At 40.3% G+C, this 17,572-nt stretch overlaps 1 protein-coding gene across 9 annotated transcripts in view; it reads right to left on the reverse strand.

The window, feature by feature from the left end:
• Positions 1-17,572, reverse strand: part of LOC123959956 (aminopeptidase O (putative)) — a 146,101-nt gene that overhangs the window by 47,855 nt on the left and 80,674 nt on the right. For all 9 annotated transcript variants that reach the window (XM_046034333.1, XM_046034336.1, XM_046034338.1 and 6 more), the window contains 5 exons: positions 10,981-11,194; positions 10,069-10,175; positions 4,400-4,502; positions 3,203-3,310; positions 2,685-2,728 (listed from right to left, as the gene is read on the reverse strand). In XM_046034333.1, the coding sequence (XP_045890289.1) occupies positions 2,685-2,728; positions 3,203-3,310; positions 4,400-4,502; positions 10,069-10,175; positions 10,981-11,194 (576 nt within the window). The remainder of the gene's footprint in view (positions 1-2,684; positions 2,729-3,202; positions 3,311-4,399; positions 4,503-10,068; positions 10,176-10,980; positions 11,195-17,572) is intronic.

Genomic DNA, 17,572 nt, shown 5'->3' on the forward strand with positions numbered 1-17,572 from the left:
GTATGGAATCTCTAAAGTATACACCAAGTCGCGGAGTAACTACATAGCACACACCCCTCCCCACATCATTAATCCTGCCTGTCTGTGCTTCAACACATGGCTAGTCTGAATCTATTTCTTAATATTAATCTCAAATGTTCAGCCCATTAAAAGGGGTTATTTTGTAATGAAAAGTTGTAATTTTTCATTTCCGTATGCCCATTCTCTCTCAGTTACGTTCTTCTAACTAAAGCTCAATTAGTTATTTTGAAATTTGCCAAAAACACTTAACAAGGTATCCAATCAGAATGTACAGATAGGGGAACACACTATTGCACCTTACATAATTAATCCTTACAACATTGCTTTGACATAGCTTAAACATGTTGTAGTTTATATGCTGTCCCAATAACAAAATGTGAACATATGTGTGTGCATGCACGCACGCACACACACACACACACACACACACACACACACACACACACAAACACACATACAGTCTTGCCTGACAGGGAGGGACAAGCAGGCCAGTTGAGTTAAAGGGAGACCCAGCAGGACTCTCCAATTATAAATAAACTTCTATTTTCTTTTATCTGTCTGTCTATTTCAGATATTAAGATATCATTTTGGAGTAACATAAGTGCTTGATTAATTTTACAGCTTTCCTTGACAGTGTGATGGCCACACTTTTCTGTCATCTATTACAGTATATAAATAAGTCTGTTGCATATATTTGACTGAATGCTCATTACATGCCAGAAAACTTTTCTAATCTTAGATCTTTAAGGGAGCCATTCAGGGTTTAACCTAGCTAACATGCTCACAATTCATTCTGTGCGGTCTATGATCGTCTGTGTCACATTCCATGGCAATCAGGGTGCGAAATTTACTTTTTTCTCCATTGGCCTAAAGGCTAGTGAATGTTCAAATTTTACCAGCCACTCAATATATTACCACTGCTTTTTTTCCTGGCGAATGAAGGAAATCTACTAGCCACTTGCATATTTTACCATTATTTGGCTAGTACCTGCTGCTAATTTTGTACCACGATAGTAATCCATTCAATAAATATTGACATATTTCACTTTGGATCATAGTGTTGGACCAACAAGCCGGTAATATACAGACTGACCAACACTGAGCCACATTCCTGCTAGAGTGGCTAAAAATTATTTAGAGAGACTGGCATTTTCTTGCAAGGTCAAAGCTGTGCTCCCTTCTTCCACACACTAGTTAAATCTGAGTCCTACTGCGTCATTTCCTATTGTGTATTTCCTATTGCACTTTGGCAGATGGAAAGTGGGCCTTCAGTAAATGGAAGCACATAAAAACCTCTTTATACTCTACAGTGTACTAGAATAGGCAATAATCCCCATAAAGCACCAATTTGCCCAGAAACTGGACATTAAAAAAAATCATCAGTGACTTCACCACGAGGAAATTTCAGCTCTTGGCATGTGGACTTGGACCATTGACAGTTTATAAAGACTAAACCTCTAAACTCTGCCACACCAACAGTGAGACACCATGAAGTAGGATTACATGGGATTATGTGAGCATAGTTTTCTTGTGTAGCAAACAAAAGATTAATACAGTTAATACACCACATGACCTATCACATACTGCTTCATGATAGGACTAGATAAGCTTTATGTCTCACGAGAGCAGACAAGAAGCGTTTCTACCAGTTTTTACATGTTGAGCTTGGTAACATTATTTAATTTTATTGGTTATTCGCCTTAATGGTGATGGATGAGAACATATCTTTTAAGCAAGAGTGACGGTGATGCTTTCACTCTTGTTTAAAACCTTTTCTTATTAAGACAAATCAATGAATGCACTTATTTTTAAAATGTGCGTTAATCATATTTATGTTGAGTCTTATAAATATTACGTTCCCCATTTAGTCTAGATTGGGCCAGATGATACATAACCCTTCACCATGCACACAGCCATGACCCTCAACAGGGAGTGTGTATTTTCATCCTAAAACCTTACTCTTCTAGCAGGGTTGTTTACTGAAAGAGGCATCAGATCCAAATATTGACTGTCCCCAACTCCCTCTGTATAATTCAATCAATCTCTGCTAGTCAGGCAGCACACTCCACATGGCAGAAAAGGCAAAAACACAACATTCAGAGCAGACAAAAGGCTGGCGAGGAAGAGAAAAGAAGAGTTAAACGCTGGGAGAAACAAAGTGAAACACAGACGGGGAGAAAGTGAGGGACAGAGACATGCAGAAGAAGAGGTTAATGAGGCAATCAGGAGAAATAGAGAACTGAATGATTAAGCGCGCGCAGAGAGGGAGAGAGAAAATTAGAGAGGAGGAGAGCAGGAGGAGCAGTTATCCTTTTACACTTCAATTAATATGAGAGTGGATGAGACTGCTCTCTTAACAGGATTGGTGCTGGCAGCTTTTGCTGGTCATGTTTCCACAGCAGGACGAAGTTAGTCAAAGAACAGAGGCCAAATCAACAAATACTCATGTATTTGACAATAAATCTACTAATGAGTAACATCTGTGAAGCAAAAAAAGTTGTAAGGTTAAGTTTAAAAAAAAAAAAAGATGAATGTCTTTGTCTCGAAGTGGAAAACAGGCTACTAGTACTTGAGCACAAACCAAAGTGGTTCTAATGTGTCTAGGCATATTTTTCATTATTCATGAAATATACTGTAAGCATTGTTCATAGCCATTAACATACCTCTCCATGTCGGGAAAGGTTGTCAGCAGCATTCTGAGGAAATCCTGTCCAAAAAGAACAAAAACGAAAGACAGAAATGAAGGCATTTGGGATGGTGTAGGAGGAAGAAAAAAAGAAAGAGAAAGGCATACTTGATCTTAAGTCAGGAGAACAAGGTCAAACAGTGTTTATGTTACATCCATTATTTAGTGGGAAGGCTCAGCCTGCCACTGAAGAAAGAGGAGCCAGGTGGAACACATCACATCACATATCACAGACACACACATACATACACAGAGATTTCCAGGTGTGATCACTCAGCTTCATGGCCCCAGCAGAATAAACATATGTGGCTGAGCTGATGTGTGGTCATCAATTTGAAATGCTGCCGGAGCATTTTCAGCTAATACAGTGGCAAGTGAGCTTACATCAGCCTCCAATTAATTCATGGAAATAACATCATGCTTTAGAGACAGGTCATATAAAAACAGTTCAAATCTTCATCAAGTAAAAATTAGTTTCCCATACCCCAGCCTCACCTGAGACAAAACGAGCTGCCCATGGTATTTCTTCACAAATAATCTGAAGAAGTCAATGAATTGTTGCTCTCCCACTTGACTAGCCAAGAACCTGAGGAGGAAGTAACCCTGGACAAAGGATGAGAGAAACATGATCCATCAAAGACAACACACAGAGACACTGCAGCAAGATCTAAAGTTACACATTATTACACACATTGTTATGCATTATTACATTACAAGTAGGGATGCACCGAAATGAAAATTCTTGCCCAAAGCCGAAATCAAATACAATGAAATAACTGGCAGAATACTGAGCACCGAACAAGTACATTCACATTTTTGCCATTTTTTTTTACCATTGCATAAATTAAATAGTCAAAATGTGCTTTTTACTCAGTGTTTCCCACAGGATTTGGAGACACTATGGTGGGCGGGTCCGAGGCCCAAGAGGGTTCCGGTAAAGTAAATTACATGTGTCCATTTACTTTTAATGGACACATGTAATATGTTATTACCTTCTGTGAATATTATCCAATTAATCTTATTTCCATCCTGTATAGACACCTTATTTTGAAAACCGGACGTTGTCACATGTGTATCTTCGCGCAATTCATCAAGCCCGACCCAATTTGATAAATAATGTTGTATGTGGTTCTCGTATCGCGCAACATGAAGACTTCTTAGCCTCTCTTCAGGTAGGACACTCATACTGCAACACTTGTCTCTGTAAAGAGAGAAAATGAGAGGATAAAGTCGCTAACCTGCCTTTGAGCTCTCACTGGTCCGTTTCAGTTACAGAAACACTCAAAGCAGGTCAGACCGTTTGTTGCCTTTTCTAAGAAGTCAGCCACAGATGGAGTGGATGTGCGAGACAATTCAGCAGAACAGTGTCTGCAAACGCAATTTTCTCTGACACTTTAAAATGCTTCCACACTGTCGACATGTCAACATAATTGTTTGGTAAAATGTAATCGGTGTTTTGACTTATTAGGCCGAACACCGAAAGTGCTTTTGTTGCTATTTTCGGACGATTAATTTCGGTGGCCAAACATTCGGTGCGTCCCTAGTTAGGAGTGCTGTTCCAAGCACAAGTGGGCCACCTAAAAGGACATTATAGGAGTTCTGTAATAGTTTGATTTGTTCTACATCCCTTTGTTTCCTTTGTCCTTCCTTCCTTTCCTAATTTCCTGTCTGTCTTTCCCACATTTATCTCACCTTGAGGTAGTGGACTTGCATGAAGGCTTTGTCAGGGTTGAGTGCATGTTTAACTGTGGAGGAGCCAGACTCACTGGCCTGACCAGTGTTCTCCATGTTAGGTCTGCAGAAAGACAAAAAAAAAAAAACGCATAGAAAGACTTTTTATTTTCTCCAACTCTTACAGATATTTCAGTTGCAGGAAAAACACAATTTCTACAGAGCAAGAATACACTGTCAGCAACCTTAAATCCAGCCACTCAGCCAGTCCTCTGAATGGTGAACACATTGCCAAGTAGCCATACTTTGCCCGAGGCAAGCTGGAAATCAAGCTGCAGATTTATAATAGCATACTATGCTGTTTATATGACCTCACAGTGGTGTGCTCTGACTTTACTGCCCATGACTCACTGAGCGAACATATAACACTTCCACAAAAAAAGCAACCCGATCTACAGGAACAAAAGATGCATGCTCTAGGTTCCACCTTCCCTGTCACAGAGATACAAATCATCACATCAACCTCCATAAAACACACAAATAAACAAACACACATAAAACCAATAAAAGCCAAGCAAACAGAGCACTGACATGGGATGCAGTGCAATGATAGTTTCAGTTAGCCAGTATTGATCAGGCTGAGCAGATTAACTCAGTGTGCCAATAGGAAGGTCTTGAAGGATCACCCTCCTGCCAAGTCGATACGCCGGGCGCCTGGCCCACCAATCAATACACCCTTCATCACTGGCTAGCACTTTTCTACAGGACCACTTCATGACAGGGCCAGGCACACACACGCACACACACGCGCACACACACACACACACAGGGAAACACAAAGTCAAAATCATATTCATACTGATTCATGTATGACGTAAAAGCTCAGTGTTTAATCTTTCGAGTTAGGCGTCAGCTGTGAGCCACAAGTTGGTCAAATATTTGATGTATTTGAGTCTTTGCCCAGGCATGGTGAGCAGAAGAGCATGGAAGAGGGGGGTGGGAGATGAGGTAGATTAGGATTGGGGACAAGAAGTGGAGGAGGAGGTGTGGGAGAAATCGAGGACAGGAGATAGACGGAAAATGTTTGGTTTGCTCGGTGGACTGAGAGACGGAGACATCAGCTACCTGGAATTTTCTAAATTAGACACTCTTAGAAGGACTTTCACTATGCAAATGAGGGTGTGTTCCTCCTTGAGTGCATGTGCGTTAGTCATATAAATGTTATGACCTGTGTGTGACCTGTGTGTGACCTGATTTGGGAAGATCCATTTTGGAACACCTTAGTAATTGTGCTCAGTGTCAATGAACATTAAAAGCTGGCTTGATTTTGACTTTCAAAAATATTGAAATTAACTGTCAATATTCTGAGTCAGTCAGCAGACATATGGATTAAGAGTAAAAACTTATTTGCAAAACACAAGGGATTACATGCAAAACCTGCATTATAAGATACATTGTTTGTCTTAGTTGTTGAAAATGTATCTTATAATTATTATCCATGTACCATGGCCACATTTCCCTTTTTTTAAATCATGGATTTATTTTTTTACTTGCTCTCTGTCCAGTCTCCTGCCTGTAGTGTCCATGTCTGTCTGTTACTGCTGATAAGATGAAATAGACTCTTTTTAAGACAGCAGGACGTGCTGTATCCCTGGGAAATTGTGTGTGTGTGTGTGTGTGTGTGTGTGTGTGTGTGTGTCAGACACAGAAGTACAGAGAGAAAGAGGGACTGGGGCAACAGACAAAAACAATGACAGAACGTGTATTTCCAGAAGAGAAAATGTGTCGGTTTCGTGCGTCAGAGATACCGGCGGCACAGTGCGGAAGAGGAAAAATGTTGATCCATCACTGCCATGTTAGACAAAGGAACTCCACCCTTCCTACTGTCCAGACTGGGGATGTATGGATGTATAAATCCCCGTCTTTTGCCTGTCGCTCTTTGTCAGAGATGATTTACTACAGCTTTAAGAGGAGTCGCAGCTTGCTGCCTTGGAGAATCACACAATAGCTCAATGTATTGCAGAATAAATGGTGCTCTTATCTGACTTGTAGGCCGTGTGTGAGCGTGTGTGGGTGTGTGTGTTTGTGTAGCCATGCATCATACACCTGGGTGTGTCTGAGAGAGAGAGAGAGAGAGAGAGAGAGAGAGCAGAATGAAATCAAGAGCTATTACTGACAGAACTTAATGTGAAACGTACGCGCGCACGCACACACACACACACACACACACACACACACACACACACACACACACACACACAGTTTATAGCTCTGTGAGCCATATCCTGACGAATTACACTGGGTTGACTGTGGAAACCGGATAAGGTAGAGCAGCGCTCCAAGCAGCCCCGTGAATCAGCAGGGAGAATAGCGTTTGGCCCAGGCTGCCCTAAATATAACTCTTCTGAAATGGACTGATAAACACTGGCTGCTGGGGCCCCTGTTGGATCATGGGGTGTCGATTGTGACCCACTGAACTTGGAAAGCACAATCTGCTATTTGTGCGTTTGTGTGTGTTAACTGGTGATTGTTTGCTTATCTCTCTTTACATCCCCTTGCATTTCCTTTTCCTTCATCGGGTTACCTCTACCATTTCTCTGTGCATCTGTGAATTGTTTGCCCAAACAACCTGTTTGTGTTTATTCATATTATGTTTCCCCACAGTTGTAATGCTAAACAGTGGAGCCACATCCGGACTTGGACATATAGACAAACTTGCCCACATCAATAAGAGGCATGGCCTGTTTTATTATATTATAATAATATCTTAGTTACATCTGACCTCCCAGTGCCCTTTGAGTTAAACAAATATTTAAGTCAGGGAGTTGTGGTTGTCATCAACATCACAATGTTAATAAGAGTTTTCCTAATACAGTACCGATATATATCACACGTCAAACGTGCAAAATCGCACATAAATCGCACATAAATCGCACATAAATTCCTTAAATTTAGACTTTAGAAAGAGAGACTGAATGAAAGAAATTTAACTGAAACAGACAACATCCGCTGTCTGTGAACACCAGAACAAAACTGGTCACAGCATCGACTGAGAAGGGGGTCAAAGTTATTGGTCAGAGAAAGATCAAGGACGCCATGATGACAAAGACCTTCCTTGAACTGAGATGGGGTTACAGTCTTCCTCCCACAGACCATGAGATGCGGTTAAAAGCTAGTAAGTGCACCTGAGAGTTGAGATTTTTTTTTTGTCCGAAGGTCATCAATGATCTTCTGTGTGTAATCCTGACTGTTATGCATTGTATGAGACAGAACTCATGTGCAAAACAAAAGCTTCAACAACTTGTTTGTTTTTGATAAAACTTTGCTTCAAATGATACATTTGGACATAAAAATTTGGTAAAGCTGTATTTTATGGGTCTGTAATTTCTTGATACTTTTCTGGGGAGGTTCATGGAAAGCACTATGTAAATCAGTATTAAACATCCGGAAAATAGGAATGTTATGGAATGTTATTAGGAAGTTATTACTCATTTGTTATTTGCAACCTTATACTTTAGATATTTTGATTGGTGTACTGCTTATAGGCACATTTCACGTCTGCATGTTCAGCTGGCCTGCTATGTCCTGAACTCTGTAGATTACACAGCAATTAATTGGATATACCTGAACTCTGACTCCATTTCCCTCAGTTAGTACAAAATCAAACAATTGATGCAGAGCTTTGGTCAGAATTGTGCCAAAAAATTTGTCAGTCAGCTTTATTGCTCAATACAGATTGATCCATTATAACTTTTTTTTCAGACTCCATTACACACCACAGAGATTGCATTAATACAAACCTGAGGTATCAAATATGTGTTTTAGACATGGTAAGTCTAAAACACATATTTGACCTGGTAGTGTACAAAACCTACTACCTTCTGGCACAACTTCTGTGACATAACAAAAAGGATTTACCGTCCCATTGGATGCGCAAATTTGCTCAGTGAAGAACCTTCCAACCATTAGTGCACATTTAAGAAATATTCAAAAAAGGTTTTTAGAAATAGCTTTGTGCATTGGCAGGAAGTGCATAGCAGTGGTGTGGAAGTCGGATTCCCATCTCATCATAGCTAGATGTTGTTTTAGAAATGAATTAATAACAATTGACTACTACCTTCTTCTTTTGAGTGAGATCCTCTTTCATTTTTTATATGGGCGCAAATGGGAGAGGATTTGGGTCCATGTTTGTGTTAGTTTATGCGCTTATTTTGCTATATAGGTAAAAAAATAAATATAGGTACCAAAAGAATGTGTACAAAACTTGCATATTTCTTTTCTGGAAACCTATTGGAAATTATTAGGCTATTATTCAGATATTACAAACCCATGAAATAAAGTGTTACCCAAAACTTTGTAAAATGAAGACAGGATATGATCATACAGTATCATTATAATATGACTCCAGTGCAAGTCAATAAAACAAAATGTTGACAGGAGTAGAAATGTCTGTGCATGTACTGTTTACATTTTTCAGGTGTTAATTTTATGTTGTTGATTTAACCTTGTCAGGTGCAGAGAAACCTAATCCTCATCCTCCTAATCACCTGTGTGTCTGCCTCATAGGGGAACACCCTGATAGACAGAGACAGCTCTCAAGTGCATGTTTAATGCTTTCTTATTACAAGACATCTCTTGTGTGAAACTTTACAATGCACAGCATACACTGGAGGTTATCAGCAATTCGGTATGGAAAGAGTTCCATATTTCCAAACACAGTCAACCTTGAAGCACTAAAACCATTTAAACCCATGAGGGCAGTCCTTAAAAGTAACAAATGAGTTAAATACTGAAGCTTTCCAATAACACAGCTACTACGACAGACTGAATAGTATTGAATTCTAAATACTAGTAAGTGTTTCCATTGTGTGATGACAACACATTATTAGGGAAGTGACATAGTTAGAAGCTAGTGCCAAACAGAAGTGCCATGAAATCAATAACGCATTGATTTGCTGCCATGCTCTGTACGGTCTCTTACAAGCGTGAATGTCAATAGCGCACTATGTGTCATCTCCAGTAAAGAGGCCTTTTCACTCAAAGGAAGAGCTAGTTAACAGTTAAATCCGGGCTGGGTTTTACACCTATAATCCCCTGATGACACAGTGCTTCCACCCTGGATAAAACAAACAGGGTGTGGGTCCCACATTGTCAAGATCAGATGAAGAGTTTGTGTGTTTGTGCGTGTTCGCTGTGCGCAAAGCTTTTTCTAAAGACATGACCGTACAGTACACCTGGACATACTTGCCACACCTGCCACACCTGTACCCCTGGAATGCATATACCTCAAGCTCACGTGTGTGTCTGCATGTGCAGAAACTACCAAATGCCGGGCATACTCTGACCTAAAAAAAAAGGAGTCTGTGTCTACTATGGAGAATTAGTTTAAGACAAATGCAACCTATTGAATATTTTCCTCTCCTCCCCAAAATTCTATTGCAATCTTTGACCTTGTCTACAGCAAAAAAAAATGTTGTAGTGTAAATTCTGGTTCCTTTCCCGGTAAAATAATGTCTTGTAGCGTTGGCTTAGCTGCACTGACAGCTGATATTTAGGGTTAACACTAATAGCGGGGAGGACGTCATGTCAGTGTATGTTACTGTGTTCTGCTTTAAGCACGCTCATTGAAGGTCCTATTTCCTCAATAGTGGCAACAGAGGTACAGATATACTTAACAAAAACACACACACCTGAGGATCTGAAGTGCCTCTTCTGAGTTCTGCAACTCATCTGAGAGTCGTCTCCACCTGAGCAGTGCCTTCAGGTCAGACTGTCCTGCTGTCTCTTGTAAGGAAAGCTGGAGGGAGACATATAAAGATGTGAGGGAAAGGGTTAAGGCAGAGCAAAGAAATCCAAGGAGAAAAAATTTCACCAGGTAAAACAGAAAGAAACAGATTGAATTAAAAGTCAAATACACACTAATATGATAAAAGCAGAACAGCTCACTATCTGTGTCACTTTGTCTTATTGATTTTGGCCACAATAACAGGTCTGCTTAAATCTATTTCTTCAGAGCCAAGCTCATGTTGTAAAATGTGAGATGATTAAACAGCGCAGACACGAGAAAAACATTTGTGTAACTCTCGATGGTGTGAGAAAGCAAGTAGGAGGATTAGATCTGTATGCATATGAACTCCTGGATAAGTGCTGAAGTTAGTGTTGCACGCAAAGGATTCATACCATTGAATCACAAGCTCCTCTGTTTTGTGGTTTATCTATGATGGTTTATTTTGTGGTTGGCCCAATGTAATGGCCAACTCCACTTGCATGCATTCCAACGACAACAGTAACATTTGGAAATCCTGGCGCATTAGTTGTGGGAATGGAACGTTAGAAGGTCAACCTGTGTTTCTCTCAGCTGGTGAATTATACCAACGGTATAAAAAGGTGCTGCTCATAATATATAGTAGTACTTGCACATAATTACAAAAAAGAAAGAAATACACATTACAAATATTAACTTATGATGATTCTTGATGTTGTTTTTCTTTGACTGATTTAGATTTCCAATAAGAGAAAGTTCCTTTCTTAAAATGGCAACAGCAAACTGGGCTTCACAAGTTGTAGTACACTACAATCATCTGACAGTGATTGGACTGTACTTGTTGTGCTTGGGCCCAGATAATGTCCTCCAGGTACGTGGCAAAGCCCTCGCTGATCCATTCCTCAGTCCAGTCTCTGGCTCCGATAACCAGGCCAAACCAGGAGTGGGCGATCTCATGGCACATCCTGGAGCCACACAGAGACAGGCCGTTCTCGCCAGAACCAGGACTCCCAGCATACAACACACTCTGGGACAGGAAAATGATATGCGGGCTAGGGAAGAAAAAATACAGAAATAAAGAATGATGAGGGGGATAAAGCTAGAAATAAATTATAAAAAGGAGGAAAGGAATTAAAATTAGCAAGGGTTAAAAATGGAAGTAGGATTAGAAGATGGGAGGACAAATACATTTTTAAGAAGGTAAGAGGAAGACAAGAAAATACAAAGCGATAATAGGAGGTAACCATGAGAAGAAAAAATATTATTGGTTAAGAAGCAATACAACAAAAGAGAAAACTTTTGACAAGATATACTATGCCATCCTCCAAAAGTTGCTGAAGTAATGTTCCACACCTGTGATTATGGAAAATTTAGTCTGAACACGCTATGTAAGACAAACCAACACATGTACGTCCTAATGAGTATGGGAGTCACCAACTGCCCATCCCTTTCTCTATATCCTACAATATGTTTATGAAAGGGCAGCTTACTTATCAAGTGTTCCTGCCAAACCTATCTGCCCTGTGCAAACATCAAGCAAGAACTTCGCGTTCCCCCGGACTTAAATTGTCAACCCACAATGGGTAAAAAAGTTTAATAAATTAAAAGAGCAATTTTGAGATGTTTTGCCCCACTATTTCAAATTTATCAAGGCAGGGTGTTTTCATAGTTCCCACTCCTCCTCTTTCACATTGTTTCTAAACGTGACCTTAAGGCAATGCTGCAAATTCAAGATTTTCAAGGATTTCAAAGTTGTCATGATTTTTTTACAATAAAAGATAATTATAAAGCAAAGCCTTAGCCTTTAAAGATCTTTGTGGAGATAAAAAGGAAAACACTGTGTCTGTAATTATCATATATCCATAAGTGATTTATTGCACAATTAAGTTAATTGAGATTTACCATGCACGCTACTCACAAGGAAATTAAACATATGGTTATGGTTATGATAAACATTTTAGATTATGTACATAACAACTGGTATTTCTCTTTGAGCATTCTTGTAAACAGATTATATATGTACGGTGCCTTGCGAAAGTATTCGGCCCCCTTGAACTTTGACCTTTTGCCACATTTCAGGCTTCAAACATAAAGATATAAAACTGTAATTTTTTGTGAAGAATCAATAACAAGTGGGACACAATTATAAAGTGGAATGAAATTTATTGGATATTTCAAACTTTTTTAACAAATAAAAAACTGAAAAATTGGGCGTGCAAAACTATTCAGCCCCCTTAAGTTAATACTTTGTAGCGCCACCTTTTTCTGCGATTACAGCTGTAAGTCGCTTGGGGTACGTCTCTATCAGTTTTGCACATCGAGAGACTGAAATTTTTCCCCATTCCTCCTTGCAAAACACTTCGAGCTCAGTGAGGTTGGATGGAGAGCGTTTGTGAACAGCAGTTTTCAGTTCTTTCCACAGATTCTCGATTGGATTCAGGTCTGGACTTTGACTTGGCCATACTAACACCTGGATATGTTTATTTGTGAACCATTCCAGTGTAGATTTTGCTTTATGTTTTTGATCATTGTCTTGTTGGAAGACAAATCTCCGTCCCAGTCTCAGGTCTTTTGCACTCCATCAGGTTTTCTTCCAGAATGGTCCTGTATTTGGCTCCATCCATCTTCCCATCAATTTTAACCATCTTCCCTGTCCCTGCTGAAGAAAAGCAGGCCCAAACCATGATGCTGCCACCACCATGTTTGACAGTGGGGATGGTGTGTTCAGGGTGATGAGCTGTGTTGCCTTTACGCCAAACATAACGTTTTGCATTGTTGCCAAAAAGTTCGATTTTGGTTTCATCTGACCAGAGCACCTTCTTCCACATGTTTGGTGTGTCTCCCAGGTGGCTTGTGGCAAACTTTAAACGAGACTTTTTATGGATATCTTTAAGAAATGGCTTTCTTCTTGCCACTCTTCCATAAAGGCCAGATTTGTACAGTATACGACTGATTGTTGTCCTATGGACAGAGTCTCCCACCTCAGCTGTAGATCTCTGCAGTTCATCCAGAGTGATCATGGGCCTCTTGGCTGCATCTCTGATCAGTCTTCTCCTTGTATGAGCTGAAAGTTTAGAGGGACGGCCGGGTCTTCGTAGATTTGCAGTGGTCTGATACTCCTTCCATTTCAATATTATCTTGCACAGTGCTCCTTGGGATGTTTAAAGCTTGGGAAATCTTTTTGTATCCAAATCCGGCTGTAAACTTCTCCACAACAGTATCTCGGACCTGCCTGGTGTGTTCCTTGTTCTTCATGATGCTCTCTGCGCTTTAAACGGACCTCTGAGACTATCACAGAGCAGGTGCATTTATACGGAGACTTGATTTCACACAGGTGGATTCTATTTATCATCATTAGTCATTTAGGTCATTTAGGTCAACATTGGATCATTCAGAGATCCTCACTGAACTTCTGGAGAGAGTTTGCTGCACTGAAAGTAAAGGGGCTGAATAATTTTGCCAATTTTTCAGTTTTTTATTTGTTAAAAAGGTTTGAAATATCCAATAAATTTCGTTCCACTTCATGATTGTGTCCCACTTGTTGATGATTCTTCACAAAAAATTACAGTTTTATATCTTTATGTTTGAAGCCTGAAATGTGGCAAAAGGTCGAAAAGTTCAAGGGGGCCGAATACTTTCGCAAGGCACTGTAATTATGAGTAAAAATAAACCTTGCAAATTGTGAATCTCGTAAAATAACGGTGGCATAAGATTTTGAGGTGAAATTGAGTAAAATGATATAAATAATTAATAGGAATAATTAACAACTCTAAAACAATGATATTTCTCAAACATCAAATATCATTATCTCAAAAATCCAGTATCAGTATATTACTGTACAGTTCATATGCAGATGTTTGAGTATCATAATCTGAACAACAAGAAATGTGGCCAGTGAGAAGAGTTAATGTTAAATAATAAAGAACATATTGACCTGTAACCCTAAAGAACATAAACATACTGAACTGATTTTTTTGGGTACGCTTACACCTCTAATGTGCACTGTGAATGTTTGGGCAGAAATGGCACTGTAAACCAATCACAGAACCAAAAGCAAGACACACACACACACACACACACACACACACGCGTGCGCGCGCACGCCCACCACACTGACCTTCACCTGTCATAGAGGCTTCATATTTACAGCCATTCCAGCCCATCTGCCCACATTCAGCCCTGACTGTCAGTCAGCAGCAAGCCGCCTCCCCCTCTGCCAATCCATCAACGGGCCCAAAGCACTGAACCACACCACCCAGCACAAACACTGACATCAACAACAAGCGCTTGATGGCTACTTTGTGCCAAACAGATACCAACTCAAACTTTAGGTATTGATCAGAGTTTGTACAGACTTCATCCTACACAATGTTTTCCTGCAAACAGAAAACTCAAAGATTTGGAAGCCTTTCTTTTATTTATCTTATTTGTGTACCCTAATCAGTTATGAACAGAGACCAGTATTGGGCTTAAAGGAGTAAGCAATGGAAACACATTTAACACTGAACTCCCACTGGAGAACATACATTACAGATGACAGGTGACATGAGCTGGCTTGCAGAGGGGCCGTTGTTATATATTCAAAAAGAAATAATGATAACTGTCAGCTTCTGGACACTGCATTGCACCATAGCTGCATGTTATGAAAAATTTGGCAAAAGGTGTCTTCTTTAATTGTAAGTGATGAAGAACAGATGTGAAAACTGACCAGCCACACCTTCAGCAGTTCTTTGCTTTCGAACATACTATATCAACAGTGTGTTTAATGGGATGCAGTGGCTGCCAGTTGTGTGCAGTAAGTTCCCATTAGCCATAATTTTTGTCCCGTGCAGGTATAAAGGGGTCAGTAACAAATTCATTTTGTGCAGACACACACATGTGAACACACCTATGTTTCCAGTAATGGCTCATATTTCCATCCCTTCAGCGCTGTCTAGAAAAGTGGGGCAAATGCTCCAGGTAGTACAGCATGCTAAGAGCTCTCCCTCAGACACATATCCTCCCCTGCAGGTAACAGAGCATGGGTAGGGGGCCTCTGGATTCAGCCCCCTGCATCTCAATGACAAATACACATCCACAGGGATTTATCTAAATGCAAATCAGCTGCCTTCACTCAACAACACACACATAATTTACTTTGCATGCCCCAAAATACACGATGCAGTCATGTACAGCCGGCCAGATAGTCAGTCAGGCGGCCCTCCGGCACTGCCTTCCCTTTCATCTGTGCCCTCTGGAGTGCTCATTTTCACCAAATTCACTTTTAATTGAGAGCTAATTTAGCTAAGCCAAATTCACACTGGAGGTAGATCGGATAGGAGCTGAGGAGGGGAGCAAAGGGAGAAGGAGAGCGAGGGAGAGAGGAAGGAAGGAAGGAAGGAAGATTCAAGGAGAGAAGAGGAAGAGTGGGATTTGGAGTGGCAGGTGACAAAAAAATCCGCTGTTCGTGTCATTCTCCCTCTCAAAGGAGAGAAACAGTTTAACTGACAGGAGGAGCGAGGGAGAAGAGAGAAAAATATGAGAAAAACAAGCAAGAAATGGCAGTTTAATGAGTAACCAAGTACACTTGAAAGACAAATACAAAATTTGTGTGCTGGGAAAAAACTCCATTGATATTTTAACTACAAGGGCATTAACAGGCTAATGCAAAACCAGCTTCTTGAAGTCGTCCTAAATAGGCAGAGACAAAATGAGTTTTCACTGAAGTAGCAACAATGTCAATCGAACTTCTGTTCACCTCAGTGACCGGTGTTATCCTTCCCAGTGATAAAGTTGACCCAGAGCAATGTTCATGGTGTCTATGAAGCTGCTAGGACCTGCAACGCGTGATGCTGTAAAGTGATCTATGCTTTGAAGGTTATCCGGGGTCTCGGCGATGGGGAAACAACCTCCTTGGTGCTGCCTGATGCTTTCTCCGCTTCTACATAGCTGTTAATTAGCCCAGCTAAGTGCACCATTAATCGATTGCTTGTCTCTATGCTATATCTCATAACGGTGTTGCACTCTGGCAACGCCGGGCGAAGAAATGTGAGGTTCAGGAAGTCACACTTTTCCACTGGTGAAATACTGGTGTTGGAGGAAGCAGAGAGTAATGGCTGCTTCTCAAAGACAGGACTGGGTGGTGTACGAATGGCAACTGAGAGGAGGAAAACTGCTGCAGAGTTTGACATTGAAATGAATTATATTAACACTCTGGACAAGTGGAAGAATATTTGGACAAGCAACAGAAAATTGTAATTTGCTTGAACTAAGAAGTCAAAAGTTACATCTATATCAGTCAAAGAAACGCAGACTTTTAATAATATGAATTTAAATATGCGGTTTCTTCTCTGCAACGCTGGGAAACTATCTTGTGATGTTGGCCCCTCTGCAGCGTTCATACTGCTGTTCATATGCTTTCTGTCTCCAGGGCTACAGACCTGAATGGCAGGATAATCAGCAGCATGGGACACACCTGGGCCTGGTGTGCCCCATGCATATAAGCCAGAGCAGCAGTCAGTCTTGGTGGGACTTCTTCATCTCACTGCTTGCTTTGTTGTGTGTGGATTCTTGTCTTTGTTTTTACAGCACAACATCCATGCAGTGCATTTTCACCCATCCTCTCCCGATACCCCTGACTTTACACTTCCCACACTTTCTTCCCACTCATTGGTTTTGCTTATTTTCCTATTATTAAATCACTTTGTTATTTAGTTTACCCGTGTGTCTCCCGTTTTTGTTGCATTCTAGGAGCCGGACTGTGACAATGTGCATCAGAAATTCTGACATTACAGATATCACTGAAAACAAGTTGTGTATAAATAATGAACTCATCAGCTCTAAAGAGACAAGTGGGGAAAATCTAAAGTGTAAGAAGAGAAAAGTAAAGTCGGATGTGCGTAGAGAGTGGAAGAAAATAAATCTGTTTGGAAAAAGTAGCTCCCGTTGGTGCAACAAAACATGATAAAAACAACATACTGCTTGTTGTTCAGGCACTTTTGTCAGATGGCAGACAAACAAAAGGGAATTTCTTGCAGATAACAGACCACAGTGTACAAATCAGGTACCGCCTCAACAGATGGCAGTCAGACTGCTTACCTGACAACTTAGCCGTTTGGCTGACTGGTGAACTGCAATTAAAGCTAGTGATGCTGCGTGGACACGTGCACAATATATGCACTATGTAATGACATGCAACAATGAATATTTGTGTAATAATTATTTTTCCACCAAGCACAGTTTTGTATTTGTATTTGGATAAATTCAGCAGAAGGCAGAGATTCAAATAGATTAGTGTGGCTGAGATGGAAATTCTGAAGTTTTGTGTTTCTTTCTGTTGATGATACATTTCTATTTAAATCATAAATCAAGGCCTTACAAAACATCTTTTGAAATTCAAAGAGAGGTGCTGCTCTTTAAAGTTGCCAACACAAAACAAATTATATTTTTAC

This window comes from Micropterus dolomieu, linkage group LG21 (assembly GCF_021292245.1).
Source record: "Micropterus dolomieu isolate WLL.071019.BEF.003 ecotype Adirondacks linkage group LG21, ASM2129224v1, whole genome shotgun sequence".
In the NCBI taxonomy this organism is placed as follows: domain Eukaryota; kingdom Metazoa; phylum Chordata; class Actinopteri; order Centrarchiformes; family Centrarchidae; genus Micropterus; species Micropterus dolomieu.